This window comes from Sinohyriopsis cumingii, chromosome 7 (assembly GCF_028554795.1).
Source record: "Sinohyriopsis cumingii isolate HCF-2022 chromosome 7, ASM2855479v2, whole genome shotgun sequence".
Classification (NCBI taxonomy): Eukaryota; Metazoa; Mollusca; class Bivalvia; order Unionida; family Unionidae; genus Sinohyriopsis; species Sinohyriopsis cumingii.
The window spans coordinates 52,315,212-52,335,838 of NC_142967.1; the positions used below are offsets into that span (position 1 = coordinate 52,315,212).

The 20,627-nt window shown below is 35.1% G+C and overlaps 1 protein-coding gene across 2 annotated transcripts in view; it reads left to right on the plus strand.

The window, feature by feature from the left end:
• Positions 1–1,466: 1,466 nt before the first annotated feature.
• LOC149795253 (adipose-secreted signaling protein-like) overlaps positions 1,467–20,627 on the plus strand; it is a 29,243-nt gene continuing 10,082 nt past the window's right edge. The window contains exons 1-3 of one of the 2 annotated variants that reach the window (XM_089964977.1): positions 1,467–1,572; positions 7,935–8,174; positions 17,376–17,507. In XM_089964977.1, coding sequence (XP_089821103.1) covers positions 1,560–1,572; positions 7,935–8,174; positions 17,376–17,507 — 385 coding nt within the window. In that variant the 5' untranslated portion in view covers positions 1,467–1,559. The remainder of the gene's footprint in view (positions 1,573–7,934; positions 8,175–17,375; positions 17,508–20,627) is intronic. The other variant, XM_089964978.1, reaches the window with a different exon arrangement.

The window sequence follows — 20,627 nt, forward strand, 5'->3', positions numbered from 1 at the left end:
TTAAAGCCTTCAACATAAACACTGACTTCACGGAGCGAACAGCAAGCGATCGAGTCACTTGGCGTTCCTCCGCGCACAAAGGCTCCAAGTTGTGCGAATCTAACTGGACAGCAGCTGCAGAGCTGAAGAGGAAAGCCAGCAAATCGCGTGCCATCAATCCTCCTGGAGATGTCCCACTCATCCCTTGTCCCTTATGGAAACGAACATTCCGTGCAAGGATTTGCCTCATTAGCCACCTGCGCACGTACAGAACAGAACCAGCCCCTCCAACCCTCGGATGACTTGAGTGATCCTCGTCGACTCGACGACGACAACCTATTTATCTATCTATCTATCTATCTATCTATCTATCTATCTATCTATCTATCTATCTATCTGTCTGTCTGTCTGTCTGTCTGTGTGTGTGTGTGTAATTTTTTCCATTTCTAGGTATCATACCTAATGCTATCTAATGCTCCAAACCGAGAACAGCCACAACATAATACAATTCCTGATGATTATCGACAGCTCCACAACGCAGTACAGAATTTACATCAACATATTGAACAATTTGTCCTTGTTCTTTGTTGTTGCTGTTGTTTTGGTGTCTTTTCTTTCTTTGTTTTTTGTTTTGTTTTCTTGTGTTTTTTTTTTTTTTGTGTGGTACATGTATGATAATGAATGTTACAAAAATTTCTTGAAATATGATTTAAGCAGTTATGTGCAGTTGGTATATTGCCACTCCTCTAGGATATTCCATTCTTTTTATTGATCTTCCTCGTACCTACTTTGTGTGGTGATTTACTTCAATTAAATTTAAGGAATATCTGGGAAGAACTTGATTATTTAGAAAGCCTAGCTGAATATATCTCACGTTTATGTTATAGTGAATGGCTTTTAAATTCTGCAATCCGTATGGATAGTTTAAAGCTTAATGATTTCAAAAGATCCTATTAGAAATGGTTTATGTTTCTGATATACTAACTGCTAAACGCCTGAGCGATTTGAATTTTAGCTGTCATGACATTAAACTTACGCTGAAAAAGAAATTATAGATATTAAAATCCGTTCCTGTCAGGAAAATACTGGGCCTGACCGCGTAAGTCACATAGTGCTTAAAGACACCAATAATTGAAGTACCGCAATAAATTCATTTTAATATGTCGTTGAAAGAATATAATTTTCTAGATAAATGAAAATTAGTGCATATTTTTCCCATTCCTGTAAAAGTAATAGTGATTAACATGAAGTTTCCAATTATAGATCAATATCGCTACCTATCTGTGTCGCAGACATGTGTTAAAAGATGCATTATTTTAGTAAGAGTTAAGAAAAGACAATATTTGTATTTTCTATTTTTATTTTTAATCTGATGTCAAATTTATCATCGGTACTATACTTTTGTTCCGGGCTTTAAAGAAAACCTTGCTTGCTGACTGGTTTGCAGTTTTTTTCTGATAACAATGTAAACAATTTCGTGATGGACAGTTCCAGTCAAGTGAATCGAAAGTAATGGCAACGTTAATGGATGTAACCACACTGCATTGAACCATTAGACTTTAATCGACACAGGTCAAAGAATGAGTGCATCAGGTATCATTTAAAGTCATTGATACTGTTTTATTTGATTTATCCCTTCAAAATATGTTAAACTGTGTATGTTTTGCCTATTTTATGCATCTTATAATCAATAATGACGGCGGTCCAGTTCGAAAAGGAGTAGAAAAGTACAACTATACGGGTCATGTACTCCTTCAGTATCGACTGTTTCATTAATGGCTGTAAATTCAGAAAATATTTTTACGCATAATTTTATAAGGCGATTATTCACTTTGTTTCGATCATCGTGCATCCATATCCCTTGGGGAATGCTTGCAGTTTCAGGCTGAATCTGAATCGGATATGTACAGTGCAGGGCCAGTTATAGTCCTACATGTAAGACCTTGACGCTGATATTTATGTTTTGGGCGTCAGGGTCTTACTGCCTAACTAACAGCGCTATGTAGTGTTTTGATGTCGACTAAGATGGTAATGAAGGTCAAATTTTCAGGAATGTCTCACACAACTGTCAATTAAAATAACGACGCTTTTCTGCAAAGTAAAGTTATAATGTTTTAGTCAAACTTTACTTACTCTGATGTCTTTTCTCTACTAAATTAAAATTCTCACAAAAGAAATGGACCTGTTTTCAAGTTTCGTTGGCCTACATTTCAGTTGACTGGAAAGCGATGAAAGCCGGGAATGCCGAAATTGGGTTATGTTGACATATTATTCTTTAACGAAATGAATAAAAGTATATTATGCCTATTGGAACTGTAAAGCAGTGTTTTGTTTCGTTCAAGAAACATATCTGCCACATGAACCTACTTAAACATACTTTGGCACACCTCAACTACTGTTGCATTGCACCAATTTCAGATGTATGTCAGCGGCGCATGAAAATGCGTCCATTTGCTAGTGTCATATTTTCATTCTGCCAGGATAAAGACAGCACAATAAGTATATTAATTACACATAAATTAGTGAAAGAGTGTTGATATATGCTGCCAAATGTGAGATATTCCTGAAACTTTTGATTACTTGTTCTGATGTCAATAACATTGGAACACGCTATACAAGGCTGTTATTTGGATAGTAAGACATAGCAATAAAACAAAACCACCGTGTGCTATGTCTTACATTGTAGGACTAGGCCAGTTACAGCATAAATTCACCAGAAAAGAGAGAGCCAACTAGAAATTCTGCAGTATTGTTCAAGAGTTGTCTTGAAGCTTCCCACTGATTGGGCGCACACAACAGTCACTCAGTAGATTCCAGTCCACCATTGTTTTTATGAAGAAAGAATTTCTAAATTGTTCTGCTATTGTACTATTTTCTGATACTAGTATTTCTGCAATGTTTATACTTTTAAAATTTGGAAAAGATTTGGCTTTAATCTCGTGTTTATTTCTTAATGGTTTTAAAAATATATTTGGTGAGAGAGCTGGCAATAACCCCTCGACTACTTTACAGAGATATGTAAAACAATTCGTACTAAGCCTGTCTTGGAGTGTTGATAGACTCAGGTCAGTTAACATTTTGGTAATGCATCCTGCTTCTCTGATTTTGTAATCACCAGATATAAATCTTGCTGCTTGGTAATGAACCTTCTTGATTCTTTCAATATCCTTAATGTAGTACGGATCCCAGACAACACAACTATATTCTAACATGGCTCTGACTAGTGCTATCTAGATAGGTAGTTTACCTACATGTCTGCAGACAGTGTCTGAGGTTTCATTTTAGAAATGTTATTGTAATGTTTGCTATTTGGTCAGTTTGATAATATGCAATTCCCATGTGATGTCCTCAGATAGTGTTAGTCCAAGATAGAGTTTTCACTGACATGTTGTAGTATGCGGTTATTTAAGGTGTAGAAGTGAGATGATTTTGCTGTTTTACTGGTCATACACATGAGTTAACATTTAGTGGTTATTGAAATTCATACCCCAATCAGATGTCCATTTTTCGAGGGCTGTGAGATCATCTCTATGATGGTCACTCTGGTTTTGAATTGTTCTGTAAAGGAGACAGTCATCTGCAAACAGCCTGACCTGAGATTTCACACAGTCTGGAAAGTGATTAATATGGCAAAGGAAAAGGAGTTATCCTAGTATGGTTCCCTGATGGACACCAGAGTCTACATTGACTGCCTCAGATGATTCTCTATCCACCACCACTTGCTTGGCAGTTTCAGCACACATTATGGGTAGTCCTACAATGTAAGATATTGACCCAGATCTTTATGTTTTGGGATTTGAGGTCTTATTGTCTGTTTAATGGCACTGTGTGGCATGTTTTGATGTAGACCAACATCATAATGAAAAGTAAAATTTTCAACAATATCTCACACTTGGAAGCCCATATCAATGCTTTTATGCAAATTAAAGTCATAATGTTTTAGTTGGACTTCACTTGCTCAGTTTTTTTTCTTCTAATAAATTCAAATTCTCACACAAGTAAATTAACCTGTTTTCAAGTTCTGTTGGCCTATATTTCAGTTGCATGGAATGTGATGGAAGCTGGGAATGCCAAAATCATATTAAGAATTCCTTTTAACCAAATTCTGTATTCCCAGCTTCCATTGCATTCCAGTGACTGAAATGTGAGACTAAAACATTACGACTTTAATTTGTAGAAAAGCATCACTATGGACTGCCAAGTATGTGAGATATTCCTGAAAATTTGACTTTTTGTTCTGATGGCAATCAACATTGGAACACGTTACACGCTGTCATTATTTTGTCAGTACAACCTCAACCCCAGAACATAAATATCAGGGTCGATGTCTTATTTTCTAACAAGGACTATATCACTAGGAACTGACTAAAGCTTGGGATGGTGCTGTGGCTAGGTTGGGCCATCACAGCAGAATTTGAGTTGATAGAGAGAGAAAGAGAGAGAGCATGTCAGAAACCGAGATAAGGATAAATAACTTTTAAAAAGTAACAATTCTAAGATATCAGTGTGTGCAAAATAATAATTATTATTGTTATTATTAGCAGTATTTTCAGCAATATTTAATAATATTTACATTAATGTTATTGAATAGCAGACATACACACATACATGTAATGTACATACATATATGCATAATTTTACATATGTTAGTAGTTACAACTTCTAATAAGATTATTTTTAGCATGAACATTATCAGTATTGTTTACAGTGGTATGCATCAGTACAAGAGAATACATGCAGGCACATACATACATTACATGCATACATACATACATTTTTACACCCCCCCCCCCCGCATACATAAACTGGATGCACCCCCACCCCCAATTCTATAGAATGGCCCATATTTAATCCATGCAGAAATGATGAAGGATTAATAATATTAGCATGTTTAATAAAATATAGTCCACCGATGTTGAATGTCTGACTGCATCAAAGAAATAAGCTGCATAACTTTAAAAAGTTTGTCTAGTGTCCGCTAAAATTCAAATACCCAATGCTCAGTTTTGTCATCATCATCTTTAAATACCCAATGCTATATTATGACATAATCTCATAATTTTTGACATCATCTTAAAATATCCAATGCTTCATTCTGGCATCATTTCAAAGTACCTGATATTTTTTGGCATCATCTCAAAATACCCAGTGCTCGATTTTGCATTATCAGCAGACTGATGGTGGGGAGATCACACTGTCTAGCTTATCACACTGTCTAGCTCAAAAGAAGCTTCCTATGGTGTTTGAATTAATCATCCAGTAAAGTCTGCAACAAACCATTGCATAATGTTTTCTTTAAAAATCAGACAAACTTAGACCATTCTTAGAGAAGTAGATATGGTAATTAAGATTTGATTTTAAGGATTTATAAAGTTTTGTGAAAAGGTTCCATATTTTCAGTTTGACATACATTGTGTTTATGAAACAGTTTTAATAAGATCAGAATTTTTTATTGGATCTGCATGTGTATAAAGACCACCACTCCAGTGGCCTAGTGGTTAGAGCATCTTTCTCAGATGCAGGAGGTTGTGGGTTCAATCATCAGCCGAGTCATACCAAAGACTTAAAAAAATGGTACTGACAGTTGCCTCGCTTGGCGCTCAGCATTAAGAGGTTAGTATTAGGACTGGTTGGCCTGGTGTCAGGATAAAGTGACTGGGTGGGACATGATGCTACATGTCTGCAGTGCTGGACATCACTATAAACTGCCACACTGCAGACATCGTAGCGATATGACTGAAAAGTTGTTAAAGCTACGTTAAAAATCCTAATCACACACACATATAAAGTGGGCTCATGAATAAAATGGTTGCACAACAATGATTCACACACAGTCCTAATCACACACTGTATAAAAACCAGGGATGGTGGTGATTGTGGTTGTTGTTGTTTTGTTGTCTTTTTTGCTCAGTTTTTTAGTATAGCATGGGGAAAAAGCAACCGCTATGTGGGCTTGTACCATATTTGCCAGCCTATAAAAATCGATGCGGAATATAAGTTGAATGAGCAAATTTGGCAAATTTTCCATCCTTCATCCATATATAAGTCGATACTGAGTATAAGACAAGACCAGATCAATAACTCGGCTTCATCTTTTTCACTTTGTTCCTCACAGCATCCGAATTTTATCCGATCTGTAACTCAGTAACCTTTCCGGTCTGGATCAATAAATGTAGCTAAATGTACCTAATTTGTTTCACAAGGAGTATTTTAAATGTATTATGTACTTTTAGCTACATACAGTGATGCTGACCTGACAATTTATCGAGTTACACATAGGATAAAATTTGCGATGCTGTGTGGAATTAAACTATAATAACTTCTGGTTTCATAAGTACTAAAAGTATCAATCAATGTATGCTATTTCCGATTACAAGCAATAGGGAAATTGCATCACTGATGCTAAAATGTTTTGTCCACATTTTTTTTGGGGGGGGGAGAGATACAGAGAGGTGCATATTTATTCCTTGACAATTTTCTTCTTGCACTCATGATCAAAATAAAATATGACCCGAAATACATATGAGAGAGAGAGATTCGAGGTCTTTTGGGTTTTTTCATCACCTTATTGATCTCATTTAGCTGAAGCTTGTGTGTGAGAGAGAAAAAATTTATAAATTTAAAAGTAAATGTAAACTATAAAAATACATACCATACCCTTTCCTTTAATTATATGGTACCATATTCATAATACCCATGGTTAGCCTCATTTCCCTATTGGTAGCCTCACTAATCTGATCTGGTCTGCCAAATCTTGACCTCAGACAGGTGTTAACTTTGGAAAATCTGACAACAGCAGTAGCACATTTAATAAGCATGTACATACCACTACAAAGCCATGTGGATGATGGAAGTGATAACTATAACTAGAAGGAATTACTTACCTAGTGGTATTACTTGATCAGGGAATATGGTACTGCACTTTTGTACATGAGTATGATCACAGTCGTCAAGTAAGCCACAATAAAAGATTACCGTACATCCATCCATCCATTCATCCGTAAATACATCTCTCTCTCTCTCTCTCATAATGGGGCATAGTTTTTATTTGATCATAACGTGTAGTAAGAAAATTGTGGGAATTCTTTTTTAACTTCTAACTTTTCAAGTCTAATCCACCTGTGTCAAATTAAAACAACATACGTTACAAACAATGTACATTACTAATGCATGCTGCTTTAACGCAGTTACATCTAAGTTAATTTTAATACTGACGATCATGTAATTGTTTCAGATCCTCAATGTGGAGTCCTGTATTTTTTATACACAATCTCTTCCCCAAAACGAAATGTTTGTACTCAGTATTTTTGCGTACTTTTAGAGAATTTTTTCTGTACAAAAAGTTATGTGACATACAATAAAGTGATTTGGATGACAAAATCCACATATAAGTCAATTCAGAGTATAAGACGAAGCTAAGATTTTGTGGTAAAAAAGTATCGTCTATAGGCTGGCAAATACGTTACTTACAAAACCCAGATTTACAGATAGTCCTTATAGATAAAACCTCTAACCGCTGTTCACCATGGACCTGATAGTCCTTTTAGACTAAACCTGAGACCGACGTTCTTGAAAATTCAGCCATTTAATGTTCTAGAACAATTCATGGATAATTCAAGAATTATTCATGACATTTTCATAGGGGAAAACTCTAACCCACTTGGCCATGTTGGCCATGGACCTGACATACCTCACAGATATCCCCTGTAGTCCAAACCTCAAATCCACTTGGCCATGGACCCGACATACCTCACAGATATCCCATGTAGTCCAAATCTCAAATCCACTTGGCCATGGATCCGATATACCTCACAGATATCCCTTATAGACCTTTCTATTATGGATGCTTATACTTCAAAGAGCTGAAATTTTTGGTTGCTTAGCTTGGACACTGTTTGTGCAGTGGGTCCTTATTTTCTTCATTTTTCTAAGAACATTTTAACTTTGACCTTCAGGCACACATGAAGCTGATGGATGTCATGTTAGATTTTCAGCAGCTGAAGTTAAGGCCCATGAGTCAGAAATTCAGCTTAAGTATTCTGAAGATAGAATTGACGTTCACCTGGGATTTTTACAAATAAATCGACGCTATGAAATTCAGCTAAAGATAGAGGATGATTTGAGTCAAGAAATCAAGAGTGATCCACTGCAGAATCTCCACCTGAAGATGAAATCATACTCTTTTACAGAAGATGGTAATGTATTACATATACTATATAGAAGTAGAGTATCAACCCACATTGTAGGAATGTATTACATTTCGACCCACAGTGTAGGAATGTATTACATATTGACCCACATTGTAGGAATGTATTACATATTGACACACAGTGTAGGAATGTACTACATATTGACATAGTGTAGGAATGTATTAATTATTGGCCCACAGGATTTAACAATCTGTAGATTGTTATGTTTTTAGCATAGATGCTTTTAAAACCTATTTTCAGATCTGTTTTTTATTTTTTTCGACCCCATAATTATGTTTGATTGGAAACATTTATGTGCTAGAGATCTTGTGCAGTTTTTTCTTTATATTTTTGGATCTATACTTAAAGCCAGCATTGTGGAATTGTGCCATTAAACTCTATACCTACATGTACACAGACACACACACACACACACACATGCACTAAAATGAGAATTAAGCACATTTATTCTTTCACCATGAATGAGAAATGTCTTTCTCTTTAATGTAAAGAGCTAAAATTAAGTAATATAGTTATCAGAATTGTATCTGTATACAATAACTGATTGTAATTGTCCGTTCAGTATATGATATTTACAACCCCTGGCCATGTTTTAAAATCTCTTTATTTTCATGGATAATAAAACCAGATGGGACAATCCTCTATTATGAATGTGTAATTAGCCCTTAAGGGAAGTAACTTGTGATTCAAGGATCTATTAATCAGATGCAGTGTTCTCCCATGCTATCCTCTTTCTCTCTCTCTTGCTCACACACACACACACACACACACATTTAACAGTACTTTCACCTAACTGAATAATTATATTTTGGCTCATTTAGAATTTTTTTTAGCCATGGCCTCTTTCAGATATTTACTGAAATGTGTATTCCAAGTACTTCTGTAAATGTAAATTGTTTGTTTGTGGAATAAACAGTTACAACCATGCCTACGTCCCATGATATGGACAGTAACATATTTTTCTTTAGCGAACCGTTTTTATTTCATTCCAAAGAGATTATGATCTATGAAAAGAAAAATCTGTGCATGTTCCTTTTGCATGCTTTGTAGACATCAGTTGGCCATAGCAAGTGACAGTTTCACTGCAAACTTGGGTCGTATATTTTATAACAAAGTCAGTTAGTCCAGAGCTCACCAGTAAAGGAAATTATATACCATTCAGCACTGGTAAAATGCAGCTATTTTGCTTACATCCATTTGTACTGGCAGGCCATATAAAATGTTGTGCATTATATTTTGAAACCAATTTTCAGTTAAATTCTCATATAAATGTATGTACATTTTCATTCATTTTTATCTTGCCTCTACCAAGTAGAGGGGAGCTATTTTTATTGTCCCTGGAGTTGGTGTCCGCATCAGCAGGCACACCAGTAATGTGTAGTCTCATTGCATCTCTTGGTCAGTTGTGAGTGGGTTTCAGAAAACTTACCCCCAAGGAAGAAGGCTAAGGGGCTGACTTTGTATATTCTCAGTTCTGGTTTTGCATTTAGCTCATCTTTTTGTACCCCATATATATTGTATCTGAAATCATGAAATTTGGTGAAGGGTTGCATTTTTTGACAATTACTATATTTGTGTTTTAAGTTTATTGTCAAGCTTGTTCAATGCTAGATGCACACTCGCTCAGCTTAACTCTTTTGCATTAGTTTATGTCTGCAGTAGTAAATGATGAAAACTGGGAGTGTAGGATTTTGAAATTTTTTCATTGTGACAGTTGTCCATTTTTGGGCCCTGAGGATACCTAATCACATTATGATTGCACACACTTATATAGATATATTGTTTGATGCCACATCAACACAATGCTGTCCATATAGTGCCCATTTAGGTTATAAAAATGTAAATATAACAAAGTTGAGAGAAAAAAAACCACTATTTAGAAAAAGGGTCAATGTTTAATTACAGTGTACTTGAATCTCAATCTGCTCAATCTGTGGGTGGCAGTGAGACATATTTCTTCTGTCAAAGGTGAAAAATTAAGATCAGTGCAATGTACATAATTATACATTATAATTTCAGTATTATATACTGTAGTGAAATCTATGACCATACCTGCCTATAAGAGGAACCATGTTATAATGAAGGTTCTTATAATAAGGGAAGACTAACAGGAACAATGTAATAATGAAGGGCTTTATACTGGGCGTGTGCTGTGACAGGAGCCATGTTTGTAATGAAGGGCCTTCAGGGATGGTCCTGGCTTTAAAAAAGCTGTCGCCAAAAAAATCGCCAACCTCAATATTTTGTCGCCAATTTTCAAAAAGTGTCGCCAGAACAAGTAGTGTACATTTTTTCAAGTGTTAATTTAGTCTATTAATATAACAGGCAATGAAAATTACAAAAGATGGGTTAGTTAATACTCTAATTACAACAAGCATTAACAAAATGTTACAAAGTGTTACATGAAGATCCATCACGATTTTAGGGCTGCCCACTTGTTGAATGTAGTTTCAAAGTCTAAATTTTCACATCTGTACATGCTGATTCTCATTAAATTCTCAAGAGATGAGATGCAGAGTTTATTTCTGATGTCAGTTTTTATGAGGTTCATCTTACTGAATCCACGTTCACAGTCTACAGTGCTGACAGGTGACACCAGTAGTCTCTCAGCAGCCCCCCCCCTTATGGCTAGCTTCACAAAAGTTGTAGTGAATTGCTTCCTAAATCCCAAGAATGATCAATGAATGCTGTATAAATTTTCTGGACAAGCAAAATAGGATCTCCATTCCCACAAATGAAACTTACATGAGTCAACACCTGGCAATATTGGACCGTATATATAAGCATAAATTCACACCCAATTTAGGGATTCTTTCACTCTTGTATTTTGAGAAATAAATAATTATTATTAATTATGCAAAACCGTTTTTTTTTTTTTTTGCTGTTTCTTCTTGCGGAATTTAAGTCTGCAGCGGTAACACGGATTGATGGCAAAAGGAAAAGATCAACGAGTAAAATGCTGTACTGGCGACAGATATAATTGTGATTGAGATTTTTTCCATTTGCTTTGTATTTATACACAGTAGTCAGTACTTCAAAGGTAATCAGTTTTCTATGAATTTTCAGCAAAACTACTGTATTGGTATATGTAAAAAAAAGAAAAAAAAAAAAGAAGGATTAGCCATTCAATTAATTGTATCTGTTCTATTCGCGTCTTCAGAAGTCGGTCAGTTGTAGGTATAGTTCGGTAGCATGATTGACTGTATCACAGCATACAGTACTCAGCTCAGATGTCAGCATAAGCAGATTATGATGTAACAATGCACTGTAAAGATGGGGTTGTCAATACGAACAAAGGATCGTTTGTGTAACAGATTGATTCCAATGCATTGCTTAGTGAAGTTTGTGGCTTCCTTTCGTTCTCCCTTTTAATTTATCCAGTCCAAATCCATGATTGTATGTACAAATTAAATAACCCAAAAGTATGTCGCCAAAAAAATCGCCAGATGGGATATTTTTGTCGCCAATAAGGAAAAAAAATCGCAATTTGCGACATTGGCGAAGCCCAGGACGATCCCTGGGCCTTATATGGTGGATTGTTGTACCATTAACCATGCTATAATGAAGGGTTTTATACTGGAGGAGTGCTGTAACAAGAACCATATTATGATGAATGGTCTTATACTGGATGATTGCTGTAACAAGAACCATGTTATAATGAAGGGCCTTATACTTTGGATTGCTGTAATAGGAACCATGTTATAATGAAGGGTCTTATACTTGGGTAGCACTGTAACAAGAATGGTGATATTTTTGGAAGTGCCTTATAGTGAGGGGGTGCTGTATTTATGAACATAAAACAAGCATGCACATACTGTATGAATGCATTTAGAGACCATATCTAACATGCTAGAGTCACATATAACAAGTATTTATAAAGAGAATATAATATATACTAACATACCTGTACATGTAGCAGTATAAGAAAACAAATAGCCATAATTGCTGTATATATTACAATACAGCAATATGCCTAAATTTGTATATAACAATACAGTAACATGCCTAAATTTGGTATGTAACGATACAGTAACATGTCTAAGTTTGGTATGTAACAATACAGTAACATGCCTAAATTTGGTATATGACAATACAGTAACATGCCTAAATTTGGTATATGACAATACAGTAACAAGCCTAAATTTGGTATATGACAATACAGTAACAAGCCTAAATTTGGTATATGACAATACAGTAACATGCCTAAATTTGGTATATGACATTACAGTAATATGCCTAAATTCATTGTCAGCATACACATTTCAATCTTGGCATGCCATGTAGGAGTGAAGTGGTCAATAAAAGTTGTATAGAACATTAAAAGTTTCTGGAAACATACAGCCTGGCAATTCGTCACATCGTAACATTGAGGGTTACTGTAAATTAGTAAATATAACATGCATTCAGGTATTACATGCAGTTTTTATATTGTTGTGTTAGAAAAAAAGATTACCAGCAGATATATTTAACCCACAGGTTGAGAATAATGAACTACCAAAATCTGTGTTGGCTTCTTTTCATTATAAACATAGTTTAAAATACTAGGGTATAGTGAATCATCTTTTCTATTTTCCATTGTACCACATTCAAAGCCATTTTAGCCAAACAGGGTCAATTCATATTTAGTTTCCTCAACTTGAGTCCTCTCAAACATTCCATGATGATACCACATGCTCTCATTGTTCAATGCAGGACCTGTCCACTACCAGTAATTCAAAATCAGTAAAATAGTCATCTACCTGTAAATGGTCACCAGGTGGTTTGAACTGCTATTCACAATTGTTTCCGGAAATGTGAAATTCTTTTGGAAGTTGACTTGTCCAGGGATGGTCCTGGCTTTTGAAAAGCTGTCGCCAAAAAAATCGCCAACCTCAATATTTTGTCGCCAATTTTCAAAAGGTGTCGCCAGAACAAGTAGTGTACATTTTTTCAAGTGTTAATTTAGTCTATTAATGTAACAGGCAATGAAAATTACAAAAGATGGGTTAGTTAATACTCTAATTACAATAAGCATTAACAAAATGTTACAAAGTGTTACATGAAGATCCGTCGCGATTTTAGGGCTGCCAACTTGTTGAATGCAGTTTCAAAGTCTAATTTTTCACATCTGTACATGCTGATTCTCATTAAATTCTCGAGAGATGAAATGTAGAGTTTATTTCTGATGTCAGTTTTTATGAGGTTCATCTTACTGAATCCACGTTCACAGTCTACAGTGCTGACAGGTGACACCAGTTATCTCTTGGCAGCCCCCCTCACCCCCTTATGGCTAGCTTCACAAAGCTTGAAGTGAATTGCTTCCTAAATCCCAAGAATGATCACTGAATGCTGTATAAATTTTCTCGACAAGCAAACTTGGATCTCCATTCCCACGAATGAAACTTACATGAGTCAACACCTGGCAATATTGGACCGTATATATAAGCATAAATTCACACCCAATTTAGGGATTCTTTCACTCCTGTATTTTGAGAAATAAATAATTATTATTAATTATGCAAAACTGTTTTTTTCTTGCTATTTCTTGTTGCGGAGTTTAAGTCTCTGCAGCCATAACACGGATTGATGGCAAAAGGAAAAGATCAATGAGTAAAATGCTGCACTGGCGACAGATATAATTGTGATTGAGATTTTTTCCATTTGCTTTGTATTTATACGCAATAGTCGGTACTTCAAAGGTTATCAGTTTTCTATGAAGGTTCAGCAAAACTATTGTATTGGTATATGTAAAAAAAAAAAAAAAAACAACAACAGAAGGATTAGCCATTCAATTAATTGTATCTGTTCTATTCGCGTCTTCAGAAGTCGGTCAGTTGTAGGTATAGTTCGGTAGCATGATTGACTGTATAACAGCATACAGTACTCAGCCGAGATGTCAGCATAAGCAGATTATGATGTAACAATGCACACCAAAGATGGGGTTGTCAATACGAACAAAGGATCGTTTGTGTAACAGATTGATTCCAATGCATTGCTTAGTCAAGTTTGTGGCTTCCTTTCATTCTCCCTTTTAATTTATCCAGTCCAAATCCATGATTGTATGTACAAATTAAATAACCAAAAAGTCTGTCGCCAAAAAAAATCGCCAGATGGGATATTTTTGTCGTCAATAAGGAAAAAAAATCGCAATTTGCGACATTGGCGAAGCCCAGGACGATCCCTGCTTGTCTTTGGTAGCTCTGAATCCAACTACGACAGCAAATCAGACCCATCAATGGCAGTTTAAGATTTTAGTAAAAACAGCAACATTGCCGCTCTTCATAAATTAGTAAGTTATTAAATTGAAGATACCGATTTTATTATGTTTATCTTGTCTTCTTGCTATTATATCATCTTTTTACTTAAAAAAGTGAAGCTGAATATGAATAAGTAACATTAGACTCATTTAATATTTTGAACTTGGTGTGTTGTTTGAAATTGGCATTGAGTCTTTTAAAATATTACTGCATTACTGCAGGTTGGTAACATAAGTAAAAATCAAATTGTATAATATGTATGCATATATACCCAGCAAGGGGTGGTGTGTGGTAGGGAAAAACTTAGATAACCTGCATGTTATATTTGCTAATTTTTGGTAAATCAATCTCAAAAGCTGATCTTAACTTCATTAGCACAACCTTGTTGGGAGAGAAAATGCACTCAAAGTGAAGAGCGCACAACATAGCCAAAGGGAGATAACTCTTCTAGTCAGGACACAGTGTGATGGGAACCCAGCTTTTGACGTAATTGGTGTACATTGATTATGGTCAGCTTTTTTGATTCTCTGGGATGCTGAAATACACATAGAAATAAGTATTTTGGGTGCATGAAAAGGCCAACTACTGAGTTATTAGTTTGCAATTGGTTTTTTGGTGAACTTATCTTTTGTTGGACCTGATTTAACAAAATTGGATCCCATTCATTTAGTATCAGGTTATCAAAAAGAGTAAATAATTGTAAATGGATCAGCTGAAGTCATATAGAACAAATCTTAGTGAAAAAGGAAATTAAAAACACATTTATTTATTGTCCATGCCTTATTAATGCTTTGGTCAATAGAATAATTAGATGAGTTTTTGTGTGCTTTTTCAACTTTTATCAGTAAGCAGCATTCATACACTTTAATCGATGGTACCTTAAACTTATCTATGATGTTTGTAACAAAGTGTATCATAAAACACAGGAAAATATTGAAAAGATGTTTTGATTTTTCAACATTTTCTCCATATAATATAATTGAGTTATTTTGTTTATATATAATAACTCCAGTGTGATCATTATTAAATTGACTACCAATGAGCCTGATGCTTGTGAGATTGGTCAACAGGTAGTATGTAATTGATTTAATTCTGATGTAATTCAGATGTAGAAAACAAAAAACTTAAGAAACTGAGAGATTCGCTGAGTGAATCTTGGATTCTGTCATTTCCATGAACCACAAAACGAGAAAGCAATGGGGTATTATAAGCATATGTTCTTGCAACTTTAGTCTCTAATTTGTTTCCTTCTCGCTTCATACTGAGTTTTGAATATCACAGAAAAGCCACTGACAATTATTATAATGGTAACATGACAGACAAACACACTTTTCACAGTTGTCAGTTGCCTTTGATTTTCATTATTTTATGATAATACAGAACTTCTCACAGTGAGCAAGCAGTGTCAGTCACATGACATAATAATGACAGAACAACATGGACAGCATGCTGTGTAGTTATTGCAAAGATAATATATTTGTTTCATTATTGAAATTTCAGTTTTGAGGGCTGAGAATCCAACATTATTTCAATGACAGAATCCTGGGACTGCCATCTTTCTGTTTAGAGCTCTCGAATTCTTAAGTTTACCCAAATAATACCACATGTACTTGCTTAGAAATTGAATCCAACTGCAAACAGCATACACCCTTATTTGCCATTACATAATGTGCTGTGTCTATGCAGTTTGTTAGGAGTCATCAGTAAAACAAACAACATGGACCCTGATCTACTGGCACATTATGTGATGGCAGGTCAGGTCTGTGTTGTTTGCAGTTTGACTCAACTTAAAAGCAAGTATTATGTTAATTGTTTATAGTTTGCTTTATGGATATTACATTATGGCATATTGAACTTGTTGCAGATCAACTTAAAAATTATCAATTATAAAATCTGTTTTGTTTTATTAAAATAATATAAGCTGGTTGTTGTTGTTCTTGAGTTTAACGCCATATTTCAGCACATGATAGGCTATGCATGGCGGCCAGTATTAATGGTGGAGGAAGAACCCGGGAAAGCCCCGGGAAGAACCACCGACCCACGAGAAGCTACTGGCGAGCTTTCTCACATACCAACATTAGCCAAATCCTAGATTTGAACCCACGCAGACAGATGTGAGATGGCAGTGATCCGTAACAGAGAGTGCTTTAGACCACTCGGGGCCCCCAATGTAAGCTGGTAATTCACTACTCAAATAATGTATGGAATAGCTCTGTGATGTATATACTGGCCTATAGTCAGGACCAACTTCATGCAGCAGAGACCCTGATCTGCTGTCACATAATGCACCAGCAGGAAAAGGTCTGTTTTGTTTACTTATTAGTCCTAACAAACTATAGACAGCAAGTCATGAAACTATCTGAGCACAAAATTTGAACTTGTTCTCAAGTTTCAGGAATTATGATCTGCTATAACTACATGCTAAAAGTGGTTAGAATTATAAAATAGCTTAGGATATACAGATATTTTATATCTCTGTATACATGGCAAATTTCATTGAAATTGAACAATCATAAGTATGATTTTTCAAAATATTTTGGAGTTGTTTCTTTATGAGTTCTGAGAGTGTTGTGTCTTCTATTTATGGTAGATTCCATAATCTAGAACTTTGGAGAATATGACACTCAACCAGAAAGTCATTACCAGTTGAAATTTGGATATATATATGTACATCACAAACTTAAATAAAGAATTTGAGAGGTTTTCAACTCTAAATTACAAAAGGGGCTAGGAGCTTGAGCTCAAAGATTCAATACTTAAAACGCTTTACAATACATGTAAAGTTATATCAGACAAAAGCCCTGAAATATTGGGTAGTCTTATAGGTGAATTTTACATGAGGGCAAGCATAGAGTGTATGTATACACAAACAAAAATGCCAAAGTCCAATCATATTTGGACAGAATTTCATTATTGTATGTAATTGTTAAAATAATGTTTCTTTTTTTAGCAGGTCAAGGTCATAATATCTTATTGGAATTCCATGCTCATAAGGAGAAGCTTGTACAGGAATATATAACAATTCAGGGATGTGATGATACAAACAAGGAATTGTTCTTGGTCTTGCATGCAAGGGTTTTAGGTACGTACAATTATTCTGTTTCTTGGATTATAAATCTGGCACCTGGCTACACGGACATTTTTCCGAATGTATGTGTTTAGTACTGTTTGTGACGATCATGTTATTTATGACAATTAAATTTTCAGAAATGGTATCGCTTGGCCAAATTACTACCATATATACTGGTTTATAAGATGCATCAAACTTCAGACTGCACAGACCCTGATCTGCCAGTGCATTATGCACCAGCAGATCAGGGTCTGTGCAGTTTGTTAGGTGTACTAATATGGCATGCAACACACCTGTTTTTTCTGTTTGGTACAGTTTTGACATTTGCATTTTGACGATGACGAGAGGAGAGGCACTAGTTCCTCATTTTATAGGATATGGGCTTCCAGAAAGAATGAAAGGTATATAAACATAAAACAGTAGACAGATTGTTACAAGTGTTCCACTTGCCTTCATCACACTGTCAGCATCATTTCTGTCAAATGACCAATTAGAATTCATTTTAAAATCAGCTTCTCACGTACTTTACGAAAAAATTCTTGCTCTCATGATTATACATAAAAGAACCTATTACGTCCATTGTATTAGTTGAAGAAAAAAAATATCTTGAGGTAAAAGGAAAAAAAATATTCAGGTTCAGTAGAAAATCCCCCCCCCCACTATTGAACATAAAACCAAACCTTGACTACAAGTACACAAATTGTTTAATGTTCAATTTAATTATGAAACGAGGTAATAAGCAAATTTCAGGTCTGATAAATATAAAAAATACTTTTCGTGTGTATTGATTGGGAATCTGTTCAGACATGACATTGAGTTGTTGAAATCTGTTTTCCTTTTTAAAGGAACAGCACAATGCATACTTGTTTATGTACATAAGCAACACACATGTACAAATAAAATAAGCAACACACATGTACAAATAAAAAAAAACAAAAATAACAAAACAATACAAGACATTCAAAATGCAGCAACTGAGCAGTGGCAAAGTACTAAATCTATGCCCCAAAAGGACCTTCACTCACATATTTTTCTAGCTTGGGTCATTTATATAGCTTCTCTGTCTGTCTGTCTGTCTGTCTATCTGTCTCTCTCTCTCTCATATATCATGGATACTCTTAGATGACTTTATGATCCACCATTTCACTTTTGGAGGTGGGTAGGTGGTAGAGGACACAGCTGCTCAGTTGGTGGAGCATTGGAAGATTGCAGTTGAGATACCTTCCCAGGCCACAGCCTGGGCCATCTGTCTCAGGTGGGATACCTTCCCAGGCCACAGCCGGGGCCATCTGTCTCAGGTGGTATACCTTCCCAGGCCACAGCCTGGGCCATCTGTCTCAGCATTGTCCATCTGTCTCAGCATGTAATTAATAAAGGCACTTTGCTTCCACTTTCTTGGCATTATGTAGCCATCAGTGTCTACATTGTGCCATTAACATTGCCCCCCCCCCAGCACTTTTGGACCACATTAACATGTAAGTAACCAGGTGAAATTGCAGTATTTTAAAGAAAATACTTTGAGAGTTATTTTAACTCCTATTTCAAACTTTTGATGACATTTTATGACATTTAGCAAACACATGTAACAAATAGAATGTAAGATAAAATTAAAGAAATAATCTGAGCAGAATATTCATTAATTACAGAAGGCAAACTAAATTAAAACTTGTATTAAAAGAAAAGATAAAAAAGAAATACAAATGTCTGTGGTGGGGCTTGAACATATACTCTCCAGTATATTATTACGGTAAACGATCCCCGGCCTAGTCATACCAAAGACTTATTAAAAGGGTTCTAACAACTGCCTCACTTGGTGTTCAGTAATAAGAGGTTAGTTTTATGACTGGTCAGCCTGGTGTCAGGATAATGTGACTGTGTGGAACATCATTCTACATCGTCTGCGGCATGATGCCCCAGTGCTAGACATCACTATAAAATGTCATGTTGCAGACATCGTAGCAATATGACTGAAACATTGTTAAAGCTGTGTTAAAAATCCAAATCACATCACACACACTATTGGTAGCCTGTCTAATCTGATCTGGTCTGCCTAATCTTGACCTCTTGGAATGACCGAATACAGCCATAGCATATTAGCATGTAAATACTGCTACAGAGCCCTGTGATTCTTTTCATAATGGAAGTGGAAACAAAAATTAGATTGAATCGCTTAGCTAATGGTATTAATTGATAATGGAATATGGTACTGCACTTGTACACAAGTAAAATCAGTCATCAGGTAAGTGAACAATACAGATTTACAATCATGAATACATCTCTGTCTGTCTCATTGGAGCATATGTTTTATTTGATCATTAGGTGCAAGAAGAAAATTGATGGAATATTCATCTTCTTTGTAAATTCTAATGCACATATATGTAATTAAATTTAAACAACATATATTACAAATAATGTACATTACTGGTGCATGCTGCTTTAGCGCAGTTGCATCTGATTTATGTTAATTTTTAATACTGACAATCATGTAATTGTTTAAAATACTCACAGTGGGATCCTATATTTGTTCATATATGATCTCTTCCCCAAAATGAAATATATTTTGCACATTATTTTTCATACTCTTGGAAAAGTATTTTCCATACGAAAAATGTGATAAAGCGATTTGGATGACATAATCCATATATAAGTTGATTTGAAGCTAAGATTTTCTGGTCGAAAAGTATCGTCTTATAGGCCTTCAAATACAGTACTAAAATAATTCATTAAAATTGAAACAGATGAAGAGGCATACTAAAGAATATTGCATTTTTACTGGTTTCTTTGCTGATTTTCTAAGTTTAATTTATGTGTGTGATTCACATCATTATTCCTAAAAGCCAATATCTTTGAAATCATAGTACAGTATATTATAAATAATAAATACAACTTAATATGGTCAAGGTAACGAAAAAATACACAAGCATTTTTTAAATTACCAACATTCTCTTTTTTCAGACCATTTTCATCAAAAATAGCATTATCGGCTGCTTCTTTTATTGCTTCGAATATCATTGCTCAATGGACTTCTTTAGTATTTGACTACACTCATTGAAATTTCCCAGTTTTGATTTATGTTAAAGAATTACTCAAAATGCAACCAGGAACACAAAGATAAAAAGAAATACATGTATA